An 18,205-nucleotide genomic window follows, 5' to 3' on the forward strand; every position below is an offset into this window, starting at 1 on the left:
GGAGCCTTTGGAGCCATCATCAACTCTCCTCCCTTCGCCTTACTGCCCATGCACAGCCTCATCTTGTATAACTACCATGTCTCTGCTACATGTCTCTTTATATCCTTCCTGCTACTAATCTAATTCAGGCCTGTAGCATCTCTCATTTGGAATACTTAAAATTAGCCTCCTAACTTTTCTGTCTCTCATCTCTATCCTTTCCATTCCATCCTATACATAAGCAGCCAGAATCATCCCTGATGACTTTATCACTCTGCTGAAAATCTTTCCATGGCAATTCAATGCCTTTAGAAAAAATCCAGCCCCAGTGCATCATTTTATCTCCCATGTCCTCGCCTAGAGTTCAAGCTACACAGGGTTACTTACAACTCTGCCCCAAACAACATACGCTGTTCTGTCTCCTTGCACTTGGCTCAAGAAGTTTTTTGGACACATAATGCATACCTTCTCCACATCCTCACTCTTGAATGTTGAAACTGATTCTTAAATGTCCACAGAGGTTCAGTTTAAATGTCAGTTCTTCTGTAAAACCTTCCTCAGTCTATCCAACCAGAGCTAATCTCTCTCACTTCTAGTAGTGTTATTTATACATCCAACATCGAACGTAGAACTTGATACATTTTTCCTTAAGGTTTTTTGTGCATATGTTGATCTCTCTTACAAGTCTACAAGCTCCTTGAGGGTAGATATCATGTACTGCTCATCTTTGTAGCTCCACAGTACCCAGTAAAGCACCTTACTCAGAGTTAAGTGCTCAGTAAATGTGGAACTGAACTGAATAAACCTTCTTTCAGCCTGATGTAACTGAGAAGCAAGACTGTCAGGATTTATATAAATTCTATCTTTAACTACAGCTGTGTTGTTATAATTGCTGCTTATTTAGAGAAAATACTGAATGCATCTTTCAATCAAGCTTTGAAGCTATAGTAACTGTTCTAAGTTTGAATTACCTTATTAAGAAAATAAGTAGAACAGCAAGAACACTGATATATGTAGCAAAATAATGCCAATGAAGAAAGACCTTTTACAGTAGATTCAGCTGTACAAGTTCAACCAATAAACCACAAAGGCAGTCTTTCTTTCCTTTACCCAGAATATAAAAAGGGCAATATTAAGCATATTAATGAAAACTAGCTAGGAGACACTGGGCAGAGCCTTAGTTCTTAATCAGTAACTGCTCCGTGCTGCAGCTGGATTTGGATCTTCTCCCACTGAAGAGCTGAGGAGATCTGATCCCACTTCATTTCCAAGTCTGACAAAATCACAACTTGGAAGTGGACTGACTACTGGCAATTGTTAAGCACAGTAAATCCCTTCTCCTTCTGTAACCCCCTCAAATGTCCTGTATTCACAACTTTTTTATACCAGATGTTTTACTGGAATTAACACATTCCTGTCAAATGCATATCAAAAAGACTTTTTTCCCACTGCATCGGAGCTTTAGTATATTGAGCATTCTATTTAATCCCCAAACTGTTTATTCATTACACAATCATTGCGTGGTATTTATTGCAGGGGGAATGACAATGAAAGTCGGGCTTAGAACAGGTGGCATCCACTCTGGGGCAAATATTCCTACAGTTGATAATTGCAGACAGGAGCCCTTAGACGTTGCATCTCTCAAAAGGACTCTTTTGAACTTGCTAAATATAATGATCAAAATGTTATGCCAATCCCTAGCCCAAAACTTCTTCCTTGGGAAAAGGAGGTGAAATACTGTTTTGTTTGTTGAATTCAAGTTTTATTTCTATGTCAACATAGTTTCTCTATGTGGTTTCATCCATTAACAGAATCAAGCATAATTAACTAGATATTAATAAATGGTACAATGTAAAGGCATGACCTGCGATTGCTCACCTGAAACTTTGGTCACCCCAAAGTGTACAGCCATCACAGAAAGACCATTTCTGACAAACCATTACCCACTCACCCAACCTTTTTAAGACTAGGAACTACAAGTAAAACTTCACAGAAATGGCCATCTCTCTCTTATGAGGATTAAAAAAATAACATGGACAATAGTGCCACTGTGAATAAAATGTCCTTGATGAAACAATTCTAATAAGCAGTCTTGTGGCACACAAAATGCTTGTAAGTTGCAATTGTGTGCTACAGGTAATATCTAGTACGCTAAATATCACCCTCAATTCTTTTCTTCAGGCTATTTCTGTTTTTCATTCATCTCATTTGTAGAATTAGTACATATAGGTTTTTCCATGGAAGCACATTTTAACTTTTATTTCAATTGTTTCGTTTTTATAATAGTAAAACTTAACGGTTGCAATGAGAATATCATAAATATTTTCTCTACCTAAAGCCTCCCCTAAGAATTGTGTTCCTGTCTTTTATTAAATGACAACTTATGCAATCATAAAGCAAACAATGAGTAAAAAATTTCTTGATCTAAAATTATAAATAGAAAACAAAGTACAGAAATGTTTCACCTTAGGTTATGTCTAGGTTCCTAAAAATGAAAGTACATGGCTTTTGCAAAATAATTTTATTTTCCTATGATTTGCATTTTCACAGACGCTTTCATCTTCATTTCTCACTTCCCTTGCATTGGCTGTGGCTTCTAACATTTTCTTTAATTATCTTAGCCACCTAGTAAACAAATTTCAGTATACGAAGGGAACTGACTCTCTTATTCAAACATTTATTTTGATCTATGCCTAATCCCCCACAGCTACTTAAGGGATGCAAAGACGCGAAAAATTTAGCCCAGGCCCTCAAGAGACTGCCAATCTAAGTAGGGAAGACAATCAGGTAAGAAACCAAGCACACTGCAAGGCAAGATAAAGCAAGTGCTGCACCAGAGGCCCCAGCAGCATGTAACGAGCACACAAAATAAGAAGCAGTAACTGGGGGGTTTGGGAAAAACCCTGGGTGAATCCTTTGGGAAACAGAAGAAGAAATCTGCAACATGAAACTGTGGAGCCACGAGCATTTACTAATTTATTTGCTTTGAAATTTTAAAACTTTCTTTCTGGAAGGTTTTCTTAGGCTTGAACTGAAAATGAGATACACCTTAGACGAGAGACAGAACAGCAGCAATCAATTCTGACATTCGACTATTTGGCAGAATTTCTGCTCTACCAGGCCCCATCACGCTTTCCTCCTACCTCTTTGGCCCACAGAAGCCTACAAATGACACTTAACAGCACTGCTTTGCTTCCCCGAGATCCCAAAGACCAAAAATGTTACTAATTTCTAGGCTAGCATCTCCAGCTATTTGCTGGTTTCTCTTCCACTGCATCATTAATTTGCCAGATTGCCATGATGAGTCTCTGGCATGTGGGACTTGAATATGTGAAGTGACTACTTCTTATGCTGGCAAAATTCTTTGAAATCCTATTAAGAGTCATGTGACATGGACAATGAACCAACCAACACCACTATTACTTTTATAGTAATTAACAGGCAGTATATGAATAAAAATTTTGAAAGGTATTTTCCCAACAAATTTTAAAATACCTATCCTGCAAACAGACTTCCAATGATATATTATTTGTTTCAGACAAAAAAAGTTTTTAAATGGTTCAGGGGCAAAAATAGAAGATATTCACAATGCTTATGGTTCTAAAGTTTTCATTACCATTTACCTCAAAATTTAAAAAGATAAATAATGCACCCATAAAAGACTTGTATTCAATAAAAAGTATTTAAAAAATCTTCCCTGTCTTTCAAATACTCAGATCCCCAAATCCCAGCTGCAGTAAGAAAGAGACACAATCTGGATAATTTTATTTTTTTAAACCCTAGGATTGTAAGAACTCTAAAACGGACAGAGTCCATGACCAAATACATACAATTCTTTGCTGAAATTCCTTTTTTATTTCTATGAGAAAAATGTCAGTCATGGATATATTTGTCCTCCATTTATACAGCTGTTTCTTATTTTACAAGTTGCCCCAAGGAACTTCAAATCGTAAAACTGAAAACTAAGGCAATAAATTTGGTCTAAATTACCTAGAAATTTGGAATTTGTTTCCTTAATTATAATTTCTAAGGAACAGACTGGCTTCTTATACCTGAAATGATGTCTCCCTTTAACCAGCTGCAGAGAAGAGCAGAGCCAGGGCTCTCATCTACCGTCCCTTATGGGGAAGCCTTCCCAAGCCCCTCAAAAGTCCTGGTAGATTTCAGTGGGGCATGTCCAGCTAGAAACCTGAAGGCTGAACTAGAATGCCCACTACTAGTAACTCACTGACGTTAAAAGCAAGTATCGCACAGAAAGAAACCAAAGCTTGGGGAGTGTGTATCCCTGAGAAAATGATCAATTCTTATGGGACTATGGGAGTTCAGAACACCACACTGGACTGAGAGGACAGCTGTGAAGAAAAACGGCACATGAGGGAGACAGTGTACTGCAGGATTCTAAAGGGAAAGAGAACCCAGGGGAAGTTGAGTAAGACTGTAATTAACAGACTGGGGGTGTGACACAGATTCTGGAATACTGAGTTAACAAACTGAGTCCCAGATGAAGAGAAAAGTTATTCAATGTGTGTTTTTCCTGTGAGCTGAGACTAGGGGATGTTAGTTGAATTAGTAGAACAAATAGCCATAAGAAGCTTTCAAGGGAGAAGAGAGTGATGTAAGTGGAGGGGAGAAGTATAGCCTAGTGGTTGAGAACAGACTTTGGAGTCAGACATAATCAGGCTCAAATTCAGGTGCTGTCATGTATTAGCTGTCATTCAGCAAGTTACTTAACCTCTCTAATAAGCCCTGGTTTTCCCTAACTGTAATATAAGTGAAATACCTTCAAGTTCACACAGATGTTGAAAAGATTAAATGAGGTAACTTATATAAAATAGTTAGGACAAGTCTAGTGCACACAAAGAATAAAAGTTATTATTGTGATTAGGAAATATAACTAGTCATATGTTGGACGCATGTTTGAGGAAAAGGGAAATCTAAGATAAGAATAAACTTCATGTATATGTGTGTGTATATATATATATTTTCAATTATTTTATTGAAATCATAAAGGTTTATAACATTGTATAATTTCGGGTATACATTATTATTTATCAATTCCTGTATAGACTGCATTGTGCTCACCACCAGTAGTCTAATTTTTATCTGTCACTATACAATATGTGTGTGTGTGTGTGTATATATATTTTTATTTTATTTTATTTTATTTTATTTATTTATTTATTTTAAGGAAGATTAGCCCTGACCTAACTGCTGCCAATCCTCCTCTTTTCGCTGAGGAAGACTGACCCTGAGCTAACATCCGTGCCCATCTTTCTCTGCTTTATATGTAGGACATCTACCACAGCATGGCTTGCCAAGCGGTGCCATGTCCGCGCCTGGGATCTGAACCGGCAAACCCCATGCCACCCAACCTGAAAGTGCGCACTGAACCCCTGCGCCACCGGGCCAGTCCCTATATATATATATTTTTTTAATTTAATTTTTTTGCTTTGGGTTTTGCTTTGGGTTTCTTGAATACTGATATGCTGTTACTCCTGAAGTGGTGGTTGAACAGCTCTAAGGGTAGTCTTTATTTTATGGAAATATCCCAAAACTTGATATAAGGCAGATAACTTAAGAGTAAGCCTTTACATTACAAAATGACTATTTTATTATAGCTGAAACTATACTTAACATAAAACTAACTAAATAAATTTACATCTGTTTATGGATCCTTTCTATTGTGGAAATTGTAGTGGCAGTCCCAGGCAATGTCAGAAGACCTGCGTTCTAACCCTAGTTCCTAGTTGTGTGATCAATCGTTGGGGGTACTAAAAGTTCTGGTAACAGTTCGATCTCAGAATCTATGAACTGTGGCCCAGCCACCTCCAGCAGTCTAATGTAGGCAGTGAGAGAAGCTGTGGGAGCAGCAGCTTCAAAGTTTCAATAAGGGGCCAGTGAAAATGATTATGGGTAGGTGGACGGGAGTTGGTTGCCAAGCTGTGTATCTTACCACTCCTAAACTTCTAAAGACTCAGACATTACTCAGAGGGTAAGTTTAACCACTGCTGGTTAATGTGGCTTTCTATACAGAATAAAGTGCAAAATATAGGCAATCTTTGACTTCTGGCACTCCAACTAGTGCTATGTGGTAACTGGAGTTGTGGCAGTGGGTTTAGAGGTGTTTGAAAATGAAATGACTACTTAACTGGTAGTGAGTCCGAAGTCAATGTAAATATTCCGGTGGAGGCTAGATGCGCATTGCTTGGGAGATTTTCAGAGAGAGAAAAGTCTCTAATAGGGGTTTAACTAGATGACTTCTAAGGGTGCCTTCCAGCTCTCTGCTTCCACGGTGAGCACCAATTTACACTGGGCTTCTTCAATCACTTACAGAACTTATAACAAGAGATCACCCTTATGTTAACCTGTTTTCTGAGGTGTACTGGATAAGGATCCCTGCCCCCTGGCTCAGTCTAAATCCAACTGGCCTTAAACTACTCCTCTCACTACCAATCAGCATCGGCAATTCCTACTGGCTCAAGTACACTGGCACCAAGAAAGAGTGACAAACCTAAGCTAACAGAAGCAGACAGAAAGAGAAGAGAGTAGAAATGGTTATCAGGATCAAGTAAAGTTGATACAAAGTGATCAGACTTGTTTCTGGTTATTTGCTTTGATGTGGCTTGGTAAACTACTGCTGAGGACGAGTTCAAAAGGGAGAAACAAGCATCTAAAGTTAATCATTACAATCCCGTGTGTTACGTGTTAATAGAGGCCTGAACAAAGTGCTGTGAGGACACAGAGACTCACCAGTTTTGCTGGGGAGTGTCAAGGAAATTTCACAGAGGAAGTAATGAGCAAGCTGAGTCTTGAAGGACGAGTAGGAGTTGACTGGGTGGAAATGGAGAGAGGTGTGGTTGGCAGGGAAAAGATGTTCAAAGCCAGAGAGACAGGAAAGACTCTATTCGGGAAGTGGTGAATAACTGTGCATGGCTGGAGTGTGAGGTTAGGGCCTTGTATGCCGTGCTTCTTAAGAAGGATGAAAGCATGGTGGCATCATAGGACATTAACTTTACTCTGAGTGAAATATAAGTTTTGGAATGACTTTGGTTTTATTCTAGGCAAGATGGATAGACATAGGGGGTGCTTCTTGTCTCAAGTATAAGGATTAACAAATAAATGAGGAGACTTTGGTCATGCCAATGGGTGTTTTTGTGCCCATTTTGGCTACTGGGGTACGAGTGCTGCTCTGAGCAATAATAAAAGCTGTGAAGAGGAAGATGCAACAACCTGGCAGGGCACATACGCTTAGACTATAAACACACACCTTATTGAGCTGACACATGAGGCACAGAAGCATCCCAATACACTATAGATGATAACTTTAAAACGCAGCTTTTAAAAAAGTGTACTTTTAAAAACAGCAATTACATTTTGTAACATGTATTTGCAAGCTTGTGGATTTAACATACGCATCCTTTCACCACTGAAGTACTTAAGGGTTGCTTCATCTAAAATCCACTGTTATCTGAGATAACTCTCATCCTTAGCTGCTACCCTTTATTAAAGGTAGAAACTGAGGAAAGGGGAACTAATAAACAATTTCTCCAGACTGCTCTGAGGCCAAGAATCCAACCAGAAATCTCCCGTTTTGTCCACAACATTTTTAGGCCCGTTGAAACCCAACCTGTGTTCTCAGTTCAACTGCCACTCCAAAGAGCTTTATTCCCAATGTCACACTGGGTCTCTTCAGAGGGCTTCTGAAAAGAAATTAACATTTTTTAATATTCTCATTTTTGTTTTACATTCAAAGCAATTTAGATTAGAATTATTAGCTATTCATGAGATGACTAAGTTTTGGGTTCTCCAAAGTTGCAGGTCATATGCTAAGACAATGCTGATGCATTTGGTGTGGTACTAAATCATTCACATGCTCTTGCCTGAGCCCCCTTGTAATCACCTGCCCGGAGTCTAGGGTGCAGTCTGTGATCCGGACCAAAACAAAGTGAACTGGCCCAAATGGGGGTTGAACCCATGACCTCACTAGCAGTATAATCTAACCAGCAGTGTATGGTTATTTACTGCTCTTCATATGCAACACAGCTCCACTCATTTCAAAGGCTTAGCAGACTTCTCTAGACCTAGGTAAGCAAATCAATCCCCCTTAGCTAGAGAGCAACAGAAGGTCCTCTTAGAAGAATGGCTTAGGTTTAAAGCAGCCTTGAAGAATTTAAAAGAGATTCTCTTTCCTCCCATCCTCAGTGAAGTAGCAACAGTTGGAACCTTTTAAATCAGCTTTGTGGAATATATAGTGCAGTCCTGAAAGGAGCCAGGTACAGCAACAGGAAGTAGAGTTGTGGGCAATCCTTTTAATTAAAGCTTCTGAAGAATTTATTTTATGGGTTTTTCTAATCTTCTCTTTCACCACTAGGAAGGACACAAAAGTTGGCATTCCAATGTATAAATTGAAAAATGAGGGTTAAAAATGGGGACAATAACAGGCTAACCTAATTTGAATGACGAAGCCTATAGTTTCTACATGTTTATTTACAGGATAATTTTGTGAGCTGAAGCAAAATTGTAAAATTAATAAAAGTGAGTTTTCTGAACATGTGACCAATTGCAAATCTATACTTTATGAATCTAATGTATTTTCTTCACTTTATAATTTTAAACATACTGGAAAATGCACATTTGTATTAACAATAATTAGAGCTTCATTCTCAATAGACTATGTTAAATACTGTTTTCCATGTTTAAAAATTCTTAGCACCTATGAAATTCTTATTCCAAAAGAACTTTAAGTTATCATTTGTCCACGTATTAATGTCTTTTGTTAACAAGAAGTTGCTGAGATAATGTAGCTCTTTAGGACAAGACTTCTATACTGAATGTTTGCTGTTTTTTTTAAAAAAGTGAGAGAGAATGTAAAAAAGAATCCGGAAGCTGTTTCTAAAACAAATATATGTATAACACAAGATAAAATGCTAACAATAAGTATTCAGCCTTCCAAGAACATCAAATTGTTATCAATAAGGCAAAGGAAATTTTTCCAAGGGCTACTACTTTGAATATCCGTATTTGAGGCAAGGTTTCAGGGAACGGCAAAGATCACAGAGGAGGGCGTTGTTCCTTTTACTTTTTGAAGGAAATCTTTTAAAAAGTATTTTCCCATGCTCATAAAATAATAACTAAAAGTTTAATATTAAATTGCTGGACAAAAACTTCAACATTCAATTATTTTGAAGTACTCAAATTACCAGCAACATTGTCCCCTAGAAGTGGTAACAGCATATTATTTGCATGATATTCTAGACAGGAATAATTGCCTTGAGCATACATTGGTGGAACCATCTTATTCTTCCAGAACACTAAGATACAAACCTGTTCTCTTGTTCGTTCAGGTCCTAATGACTCAAATACTTTAGACATTTACAAGTAGGCTGAACATTTATTTTGCAAATGTTCAGACAAAAGTAAAAATATTTTTAAATGCCTACAGTATAATTTTAGACTACATCTAATATAATACTGATTTCATACAACGTTTGTGTTCAGTCTTTCATCTGAAAAAGTGAAGACTATCTCAAGCCATGATGCTCAGGAAAGGAGGTAGATATCAGTTTATGTAGTGAAACAAAATATGAATTCATTCTAATGGGACAAGAGAAAAGTGGAATCTAAACTATTAACTTTTCATTTTCTCCATTTGCTAAGCATCAGGGCTTACAATCCATGTGGCTCTGGCTGCTCTTTGGTGAACTGTGCGTATGTGCATGCACACAGACTTTTGTAAGTGTGCTCTATTTCTTAGGTTTTTCTTTTTTCCCATAGCAAGTTCATTTTCCCCTTCAAAATACATGTTAGTAATCTCTCAAAATACCCAATACCTTCTATGTGGTCACTGTGATAATAACAATTTATACATATCCCTGTGATTTGGAATTTTTTTGTCCAGGTAGGATAAAAACAAACCAAAAAGTGGTATAACATGTTTTTCTTTTACTTAAAGTAAACAAGGGATGGACAAAATGAAATAATTTCATAAACTGCTTTAAATATATTTATGTTTTTATTACTGATTAGGGTATCTGTGGTATCTGTTCACCAGTATCATTCCTCTGTCCCTTTGGCAAAAATCACCTTCTACCTAGGACTATAATTATTTTTTATAACTTCTTATCTCTTCTACTATTTTACAAACTCTTAAGGCAAAATTTAGATCAGATTTTCAGGATGAACTGTTTAAACATGATTAAAGGGGGAGATAGCAGCCTCCTAGAAGCAAAAGGGTAATGTTTTTAGACAGATGCAGGAATAGAGTCGATTTCTTGTAGTTTGTCCTCTCCTAATGAAACGCAAGAACCAAGAGCTCTGACACCACAAAAGCCCGTTTTCGGCTTCTCTCCCACCTTCACCTTTTTACAGATGGCCTTTTCTGCTTTTCTACCCAAAGGCATTGTGCCTGTGGCTCTTAATCAAAGCAGCACAGGGATTCCAACCGGAGACTCTGAAGATCTGAAAGATGTGATAAGGAATTAGAATCTGATATATTCACTGCACTTAATTTCTGTGGCAGTAAGTGCTATATGAATTCAGATAACTCTCTATCACTCAGGAGCCATTACCCACACTGAGAACGGTTCTTGCGCTTTAGTTTCTCTTTCCACATTCTGCTGGCCATTTTTGGGCCACATCTCTGCACATTAGCACAACCACGGGCTAATGAAGGAGTGCATTAAACTTGGAGCTAAAATAAAGATTCCAGATCTCCACAGATTATATTTAGCTGTCCTAGCCTATGGATAATTCTGAGTAAGGGGCATATAACAATGTAGGTTCCAAACTATATCCTAAATTAAACGCTTATAAAATTTGACAAACAAACACTTAATTTTCCATTTGGTAACTTATACACTGAAACTAACAAATTAAGTATAAGTTTTAGGACTCAGGCCATCCTGCCTTTTGTAAAAAAGCGACAAAATGTAGATCATAAACTAAGTTAATTAATTTTGCAGAGAGTTTTTGATATATCTAATTTATTTCTCCAAAAAGCATATTTTAGCCAGAAATCTTGCCACACACACTTACTAAAAATACTCTGGCCTTAACATCTCCAGAATGAGCTTCCATGACAATAGTGTACAGTCAGAAGTGACTCATGTACAGCTTTTCTTTTCATAAGAAAAATCAGTCTGGGTGATGCTACCATGAGGACTAATACTCAACAAGGAGTGGGGGAGGGGTCTTGTTTAAACTAATTATTCACAATGAGCCAAGTCAAGTTACCTAAAATAATCAAGAATAGGAATGATCACAAAATAGTCCACCCTGAGGGGAAAAAATACAATAACACTGCTTACAACGGTTTTAAACTCACACTGCTTTAGAAAAATGCCAGATTACACCACCAAAATATAAAAGCAAATTTGCTTTACAATGAATCTACTCACTCAGAAGTACCTAATCTAGCCAGGACCTTTGAAAGTAATAAAGTAGGTCTGTTAGCTATTTCCAATATCTCAAAAATCCTAATAGTAAGTGAACACTTGTAACATGCAAACAACCTCTGTCTCATCCTCTCTCTCTCTCTCTCACACACACACACACACACCCCGCCCCCCCGACTCACACAAAACAAAACAATACACATCACTTTTTATGTGGTCTCCCTGTTCCCTAGAAAGGAACAAACCTCTATTGCTAATTTCTCAGAATTAAGCAGGGCAACAAAGTAGCATAGTTCAGAATCAATCTCCAGACACTGCCCACACATGCATAATTATTTCATTGCCAAGAGGTCTAAATACAACAAAGTAAACAAGAAGAAAAGACTGTCTTTTAAGTGTGATGATACACTACATTCCTGTTTTACGAAATAAGAACACATCTATTAATCACATATATTCTAGAAAAACTACTACCAACTTGAATTTACATAAAGAAATAGACTTACATTTTGCTGGACAATTTATTAGCCAAAATTTTAAGGAATCTTCTTTGATTAAGATGTTTGTGCTTACCTATATTTGTCATTATTGTTTTCTCTATAAAAGTATATAAAGTACTAAAAGAAAGAAAATAAATTTGTCTCTGCTTTCCAATACATAAAAGCCATAAATGCAAGTAGCTTGGTAAACACTAGAAATTATTCTTCTTCAATGGGGACAAAGAATGTTCCTACTTTGAAGTTTCGACCACAAATGAATACAGTAACTTGTGAAATTTAATTTGTCACCATGAATAAACTATCAATAATTCTGAGCTCTCCATCTTGCTTCTTATTTGCTATAGTCTTTCCTGCTTTTACCCAGAGTCTCCAAGGACGAGGAAAGAATAGTCTATTTAATACTTCCATGTTGTAATTCTCACAGTTTTCCTGCTATCTGCACAGAAATTATACATTTTTACAATTGGAAGAAAATCCTCAGCCTATTTATAAGTTTTTATTTCAGTCTAAAATCAAAATTTCAATTAGGAGAACATATAACGTGACTGTGGCAAGTATTTTAATTTTAAAACAGAATGCTTATAAATAAAAACTTAATCCAGGATAGGCATTTAAAAAAGTACCTGGTCATTTTTTAGACTTAGGTTTTAGAGATTAAGAGACCACAAACAAACTAGATCACTGCGTTCTATAAAACCGTTAGTTTTTTAAAAAGAAAAAAGGGCACTCAAACAGATACTTGTACACCCATTTCACAGTGGCATTATTTGCAATAGTCAAAAGGTGGAAGTCACTCAAGTGTCCACAGATGGATGAGTGGATAAACAAAATGTGGTAGATACATACAATGGAATATTATTCAGCCTTAAAAGGGAAGGAAATTCTGACACATGCTACCCGTGGATGAACCTTGAAGACTTTATGCTAAGTGAAATAAGCCAGTCACAAAAAGATAAATACTGTGTGATTCCACTTATCTGAGGTACCTAGAAGAGTCATAGTCACAGAGACAGAAAGTAGAATGATGGTTGCCAGGGACTGGGGAGGGAAGCATAGGGAGTTAGTGTTTAGTGAGTGCAGAGTTTCAGTTAGGGAAGTTGAAAAAGTTCCAAAGATGAATGGTGGGGATGGCTGAACATCAATGTGAATGAACTTAAGGCTAGAGAACTGTACATTTAAAATTGGTTACACTGGTAAATTGCATGTTATGTATATTTTACAATAAAAAAAGGATATATAGCTGAGTAACATTCTTAAAACTAAACAATAGTCTATCTAATCACAAACAAGGACAGTGAAGAACCAGATATTCTAATTTTTTAAAAAAGATACCTTGCCTGGTGAGTCTTTAATTTCACTGTTTATTTTTTATTTTACTTTCTCATTCCCCTTTATCCTCAACCCTCAAGTTAATTTGATTCCATTTGTAAATTTTGTGATTTATGGGTTTTTAAGATTGGAAGACCAGACTCCAAGAATCACCAATTGTTATGTTAAGGAAAACTGTATTCTTCTTGAAGTCTAGTCCATTATTTACATGTAGCCAAAGAATACAATTTCATATCACACAGTAGCATATTTTTGTAATAAGCGTTATTCTTTTCTACATTATTCCAAGTCAATTTTCTTCTGACTAGTCTATATAACCCTGAGTTATATACTTTTTATAATCTCATCTACAGATTTTCCAGAATTTAAAATAATGTTCCAAAATTTCAATCTTAACTCCTAACTAGGATTTTTCAAGAATTATTGATCCATGATTTGTACAATTTATAGTAACCTGCTTTCAAGTTCATTATTTTCATGACAAAGCTGCAAAACATAAATTCTCAGTAAAGCTTATTTTGTCTTATTCTAAATATAGCAGTTAAGAGCTTGGACTTTACAGTCAGATGGCCTGTGTTTGAATCCTGGTACTACTACTTACTAGATGTGTGAGTGGGTAAATTATTTAAATTCTGTAAATCTCAGTTTTCTCATTTTTAAAATGTGGATATTAATACCAAAGAGTTGTTGTGAGGCCCATGCATATAAAGCTCCTCTGCAGTGTCTGTCATGTACTAAGCTCTTCATAAGCTGTAGTTATTAATAACAACAACAACAACATATAGAAATGATAAGTGCCCTAGCAGACTGAAAGATATGATATTGCAACTTTTTACAGTTTTGACTCTAAAATGAACTGAGAAGAAAGAGCAACTGTATATTTTAAGACTTGTTTTCTTTTGTTCATTCTTTCCAAATAACTTCATTCTTACTATCATATTGAGCAAAACAAATTAAGCCAAACAAAAATGAGAAGACCATGTATGTATATATGTATATACATACACAAACATACACATCTCTCTAACGTGCTCTATACAATTTCAAGAAGTCGGAGAGAAACATAAGAAAAAAGTTAAAAAGTAAATAGGAAGAGCCATAGACTGCAATGAGAGTAACCAGGTATACAAATGTAGGCAAATTTCCAAGTTCAACTATTTGAATGATTCATTGAGAATCACATTATTGTCAGAAAAACATACTGTAATTCTTCTGGTAATTATCCTAGGAGACAGATCCACAAGACCAGACAAGTTGGATATTTTCATCCCTTCTTATCAACGTAGGCAAAAGAATTTCATATTTTCTTTAAATAAAACCAAATTGCTACTAGTTACTACTACTAAGGATTTCTAAAGTATATAATATTTGAAACTGGGATTTCTGGCACAATTTCATTAGAAAGTACAAAGGGTGTCTATACTATCAACTCAGACTTCCCAACTCTAAAGAAAAATGGAAATTTTCTAACAGACTTGTGTTTCCGAAAATGTGTTCCTTGGAACCCGAATGGCATAAGACACCGGGGAGGGAGGATAAAAAGGCTTTTCTGCAGTCAAACAAGTTTAAGGCTGAGAAAATCTGCATTCTGTCTCTCTCATAGAGATTCACAACACCATTAACATAAAAGGTTCTGCAAAGTCCTACAGTGAGTGGAGCTATTTAAATTTGTTAAACACTGTTCTCAAAATTTCTGTGGCCACAGAATCCTTTCTTCAAGCATTACCAAGAAACAAGTGGTCCTCATAACAACGTATTTTAGAAAATGTATAATAAATTGCCTTTGATTAGCTGTTAAAAGAGTAATTTCATATGCACCTGTCCCAAAGTGGTAGTCGCTGGTAGAATTTGCTGAAGTCCCAAAATGAGCCCATGGTATTTCATGTTAGGAAAAAAAAATCTAATATGCCTACACTAGCATTTACATTATCTTTAGCAAGTTGAAGTTATTTCCAGAATATGTGTTTTGACCCCTTTACCTCATGTATGTTATTTAATGGAGTCCAAACACCCAATTTCTAATACCTGTGACAATCTAAGAATGAATATGACCCTCCGAGCCCTTGCTTTTCTTTCTGGGCTTCACTGTAATCTAAGAAAACCCTGTAGCTGTGAGCTACACCTTCAAATATAAGAATACTAAACTTGGGTACCAGCATTTTATTAACTGATGCTATGAGCTGCATTTATGCAATTCTACAGTAAAATAATGAATGTTCCACAATGTTAATCCTGAAGAAAAGAAGTGATTATTACTTCATGCCCCAACATCCCTATTAAATATATAGAACAAAATACTTTAATCACTACTTTATCTATTGGAGGTTAAACAACTTGCCCCAAGTACCAATAGTCAGCAGGGACCAATTTCTCGTTGGACAGACACTGTGCATATTAAACTATAGAAACTGTATCAGATAATCACCCTGAAATGTGAACAAAAACAGGAAATTCCTTTATTAACAGCTTATTATTTAAGGAATTTTCTTCTTTTGAAATAATTTTGGAAAACAATTTGCTAGGAATTTAAACGTGAACCAAAAAATCAGATGGCATGCTAGATAGCTTTTTTGATTCAGAAATTAAGAACAAAGCCTTAACAACTGTAATGAGGCATTCATTACTTTATCCTTGTGTTAGATGAAACAAAATAAGAAAGCTACAATTAATTCTGAGTAAAGTGTGAATGTGAATGATTATCACTTTCTTTGTAGGTTCTCCCTTCAATTTCAAAAGTACATAGAAGTGTAACAAAATGTGTAAGAAGAAATAGACATTAACAATTTTTAAAAAGCCTAACAGAGAAGTCTCAATGACTTATTATGGAGATAATACATTTTGGTAACTCATGGACATTTGGTCATTGATTTTCAAGTTATACAAAATAAGTTGGCCACTGAAAGAAAAAAAAAACCACTTCAAAATATCTATGGCAGAATACATGTAATCACAGTATTTCATATTATGATAATACGTATCAATAACATTTTACCAGAGATAAGGCAATTGGTTGAAGAGAAGAAAAAATCTGACATGAAAGGAGTCAAGAATGTTGACAATTTAGTAAAGAAAAAGGAGTTAAAGTATCAGGTTCAAGTTTCATAAGTTTTTTTTTTTTAATGTAGAAGCAGAGGTAACAAAAATTGGTCTTCACCTGGTAAGTGTGTACTCCCTGAGTCCTGAATGCAAATTCATGGCAGAAAAAGTACCTATGCATCCACGCAATCTTTTGTCTCGACCAATCTTCCATGTTACAAACAGTGGGCTGTTGGAAGATAAAAATAGGGTAAATCAATCAGTTCAACTCAAGCAAGTATTTATTGAGTATTTACTATATGCAAAGTTAGGTGCCTGAGCTATAAAGACCAAATGACAGGCTCTCAAGTGGCTGAGTCTAGCCCAATAGGACTGTATTTAGCAAGAGCTATAGCTACATTGTATTGAGCGTATCCTATATGTTAGGAAGCACAATAAATGTTTAAAACAAATTATCCGTGTTGATCCTCATTAACAACTCTAGGAGGTTGATACTAACATTTTGTTTTACAGATCAGGCAGTCCCACAGTTACCACATAATGAAGTAGGAACTCAAATCTGGGCAATCTTGACTACAGAGCCTTAACCATCATGGCTGACTGCCTGATTCCTCATTTAAACCTCAAGTTACTGATTGATTGATAAGTTTAGCTTAGAAAATCAGCAGGAAAAATCAACCATTTCAATAAATACTTACTGAACATATCAGGGCAAAGTACTGTGAAAGGTCTTACAAGAGATACAAAGTTGCCTAAAACATAGTTGTTGCTCTCTAGGAGCCAGAACAGGAGGCAGGCATGTTCAAAGCTAACACAAGAAAAAAGGAAGTAAGTGCTATAAACCACATTCAAAATGCCATAAATAAAGCTACTGGGATAGAAGAAAATTCATTGAGTTTGGTCTTCTTCAGTTTGGCATAGAAAAATGAGTAGGGTTCAGAGAGGTGAAGGGCAACAGCAAATATTAACAAAGCAATACTCTGAAACCAGAAAATTTATTTTAATTATTAGATAAAATTGTTGCTAATAAATATAATCTCTCAAGCATCAAATATCAAAGTATCAATTATAATAAAATGGCATCAAGAAGGTAATGTAGTTTTAAATGAAGTTTAATGCAGTAGATGTTTGGGTTCTATAGCAAACACTGACAGCCTCGATTAATGGTTAAGTCTAAAAACAATTATTTTCTAAATAGAAGCAATTTATATGTCAGTTTTTATTAAATAAATTAATTTACTCATTTTAGGACACTATGTAAAAAGATTACTACCCCACAGTTAGGGATAGTTTGTGTTAACATAAACATTCACAGTATTATTGGTATAATACATTTCTGCTCTCTAAAAATTTAAATTTTAGGGGGACGTATCATATTTCACATATTTCTTGTAGAATGCTGTTGAGCTAGAGAACACATTCTTTATAAAGTACTCTCTAGTCAGTCATCAGCAATTGGGTGAAAAGACATCCTGTTCAAGTACTTCAATCACCCACCTCAAACATTTAAATTATGCTGAGTCTGACAGGCAGCCACAATGGCAGACAGGTTCCCAAATAACTAACATATACAAACCAGGGAGGAGCAGTACTAAGAAATACCTTCTTCCAAGAGGCAAATGCCCAGAGACATTGAAGAAGATGACTAAAGTATAAGGCCAAGTTATTGCTGACGTTAGTATTTACGTGCTGGATGACCTACGCTAAAGGTACTAAAATAAAAAGCAAAATTCCAGGTTTTCTGCTTTCTACATCATATGTACTAAACATCTTCTAACTCAAGACAAGATTCTAATGCTCCACTTGAAAATTTTCTCTAATTGCTCTTGACTAGTAGGTGATTAGGAAGACAAGAATTAGATGGGATTATTTTCTCACCAATTCTTCTTTTACTCATACAAATACTAAAAGTCACATATTATCTTTAAAAGCGAATTTCACCTCTTCATTTTTCCCTTTCTGACGTGG

General features: G+C 35.9%; 1 protein-coding gene across 2 annotated transcripts in view; it reads right to left on the reverse strand.

Annotated features, from left to right (window-relative positions):
- The window catches only part of AMMECR1 (AMMECR nuclear protein 1), a 107,639-nt gene that overhangs the window by 41,481 nt on the left and 47,953 nt on the right, over window positions 1-18,205 (reverse strand). Inside the window, exon 2 of one of the 2 annotated variants that reach the window (XM_014831056.3) lies at window positions 16,356-16,466. The exons of the other annotated variant lie outside the window; for it this stretch is intronic. Within the exon in view, the coding sequence (XP_014686542.1) occupies window positions 16,356-16,466 (111 nt within the window). The remainder of the gene's footprint in view (window positions 1-16,355; window positions 16,467-18,205) is intronic. 2 annotated transcript variants of the gene reach the window in all.

Source organism: Equus asinus, chromosome X (genome assembly GCF_041296235.1).
Source record: "Equus asinus isolate D_3611 breed Donkey chromosome X, EquAss-T2T_v2, whole genome shotgun sequence".
In the NCBI taxonomy this organism is placed as follows: Eukaryota; Metazoa; Chordata; class Mammalia; order Perissodactyla; family Equidae; genus Equus; species Equus asinus.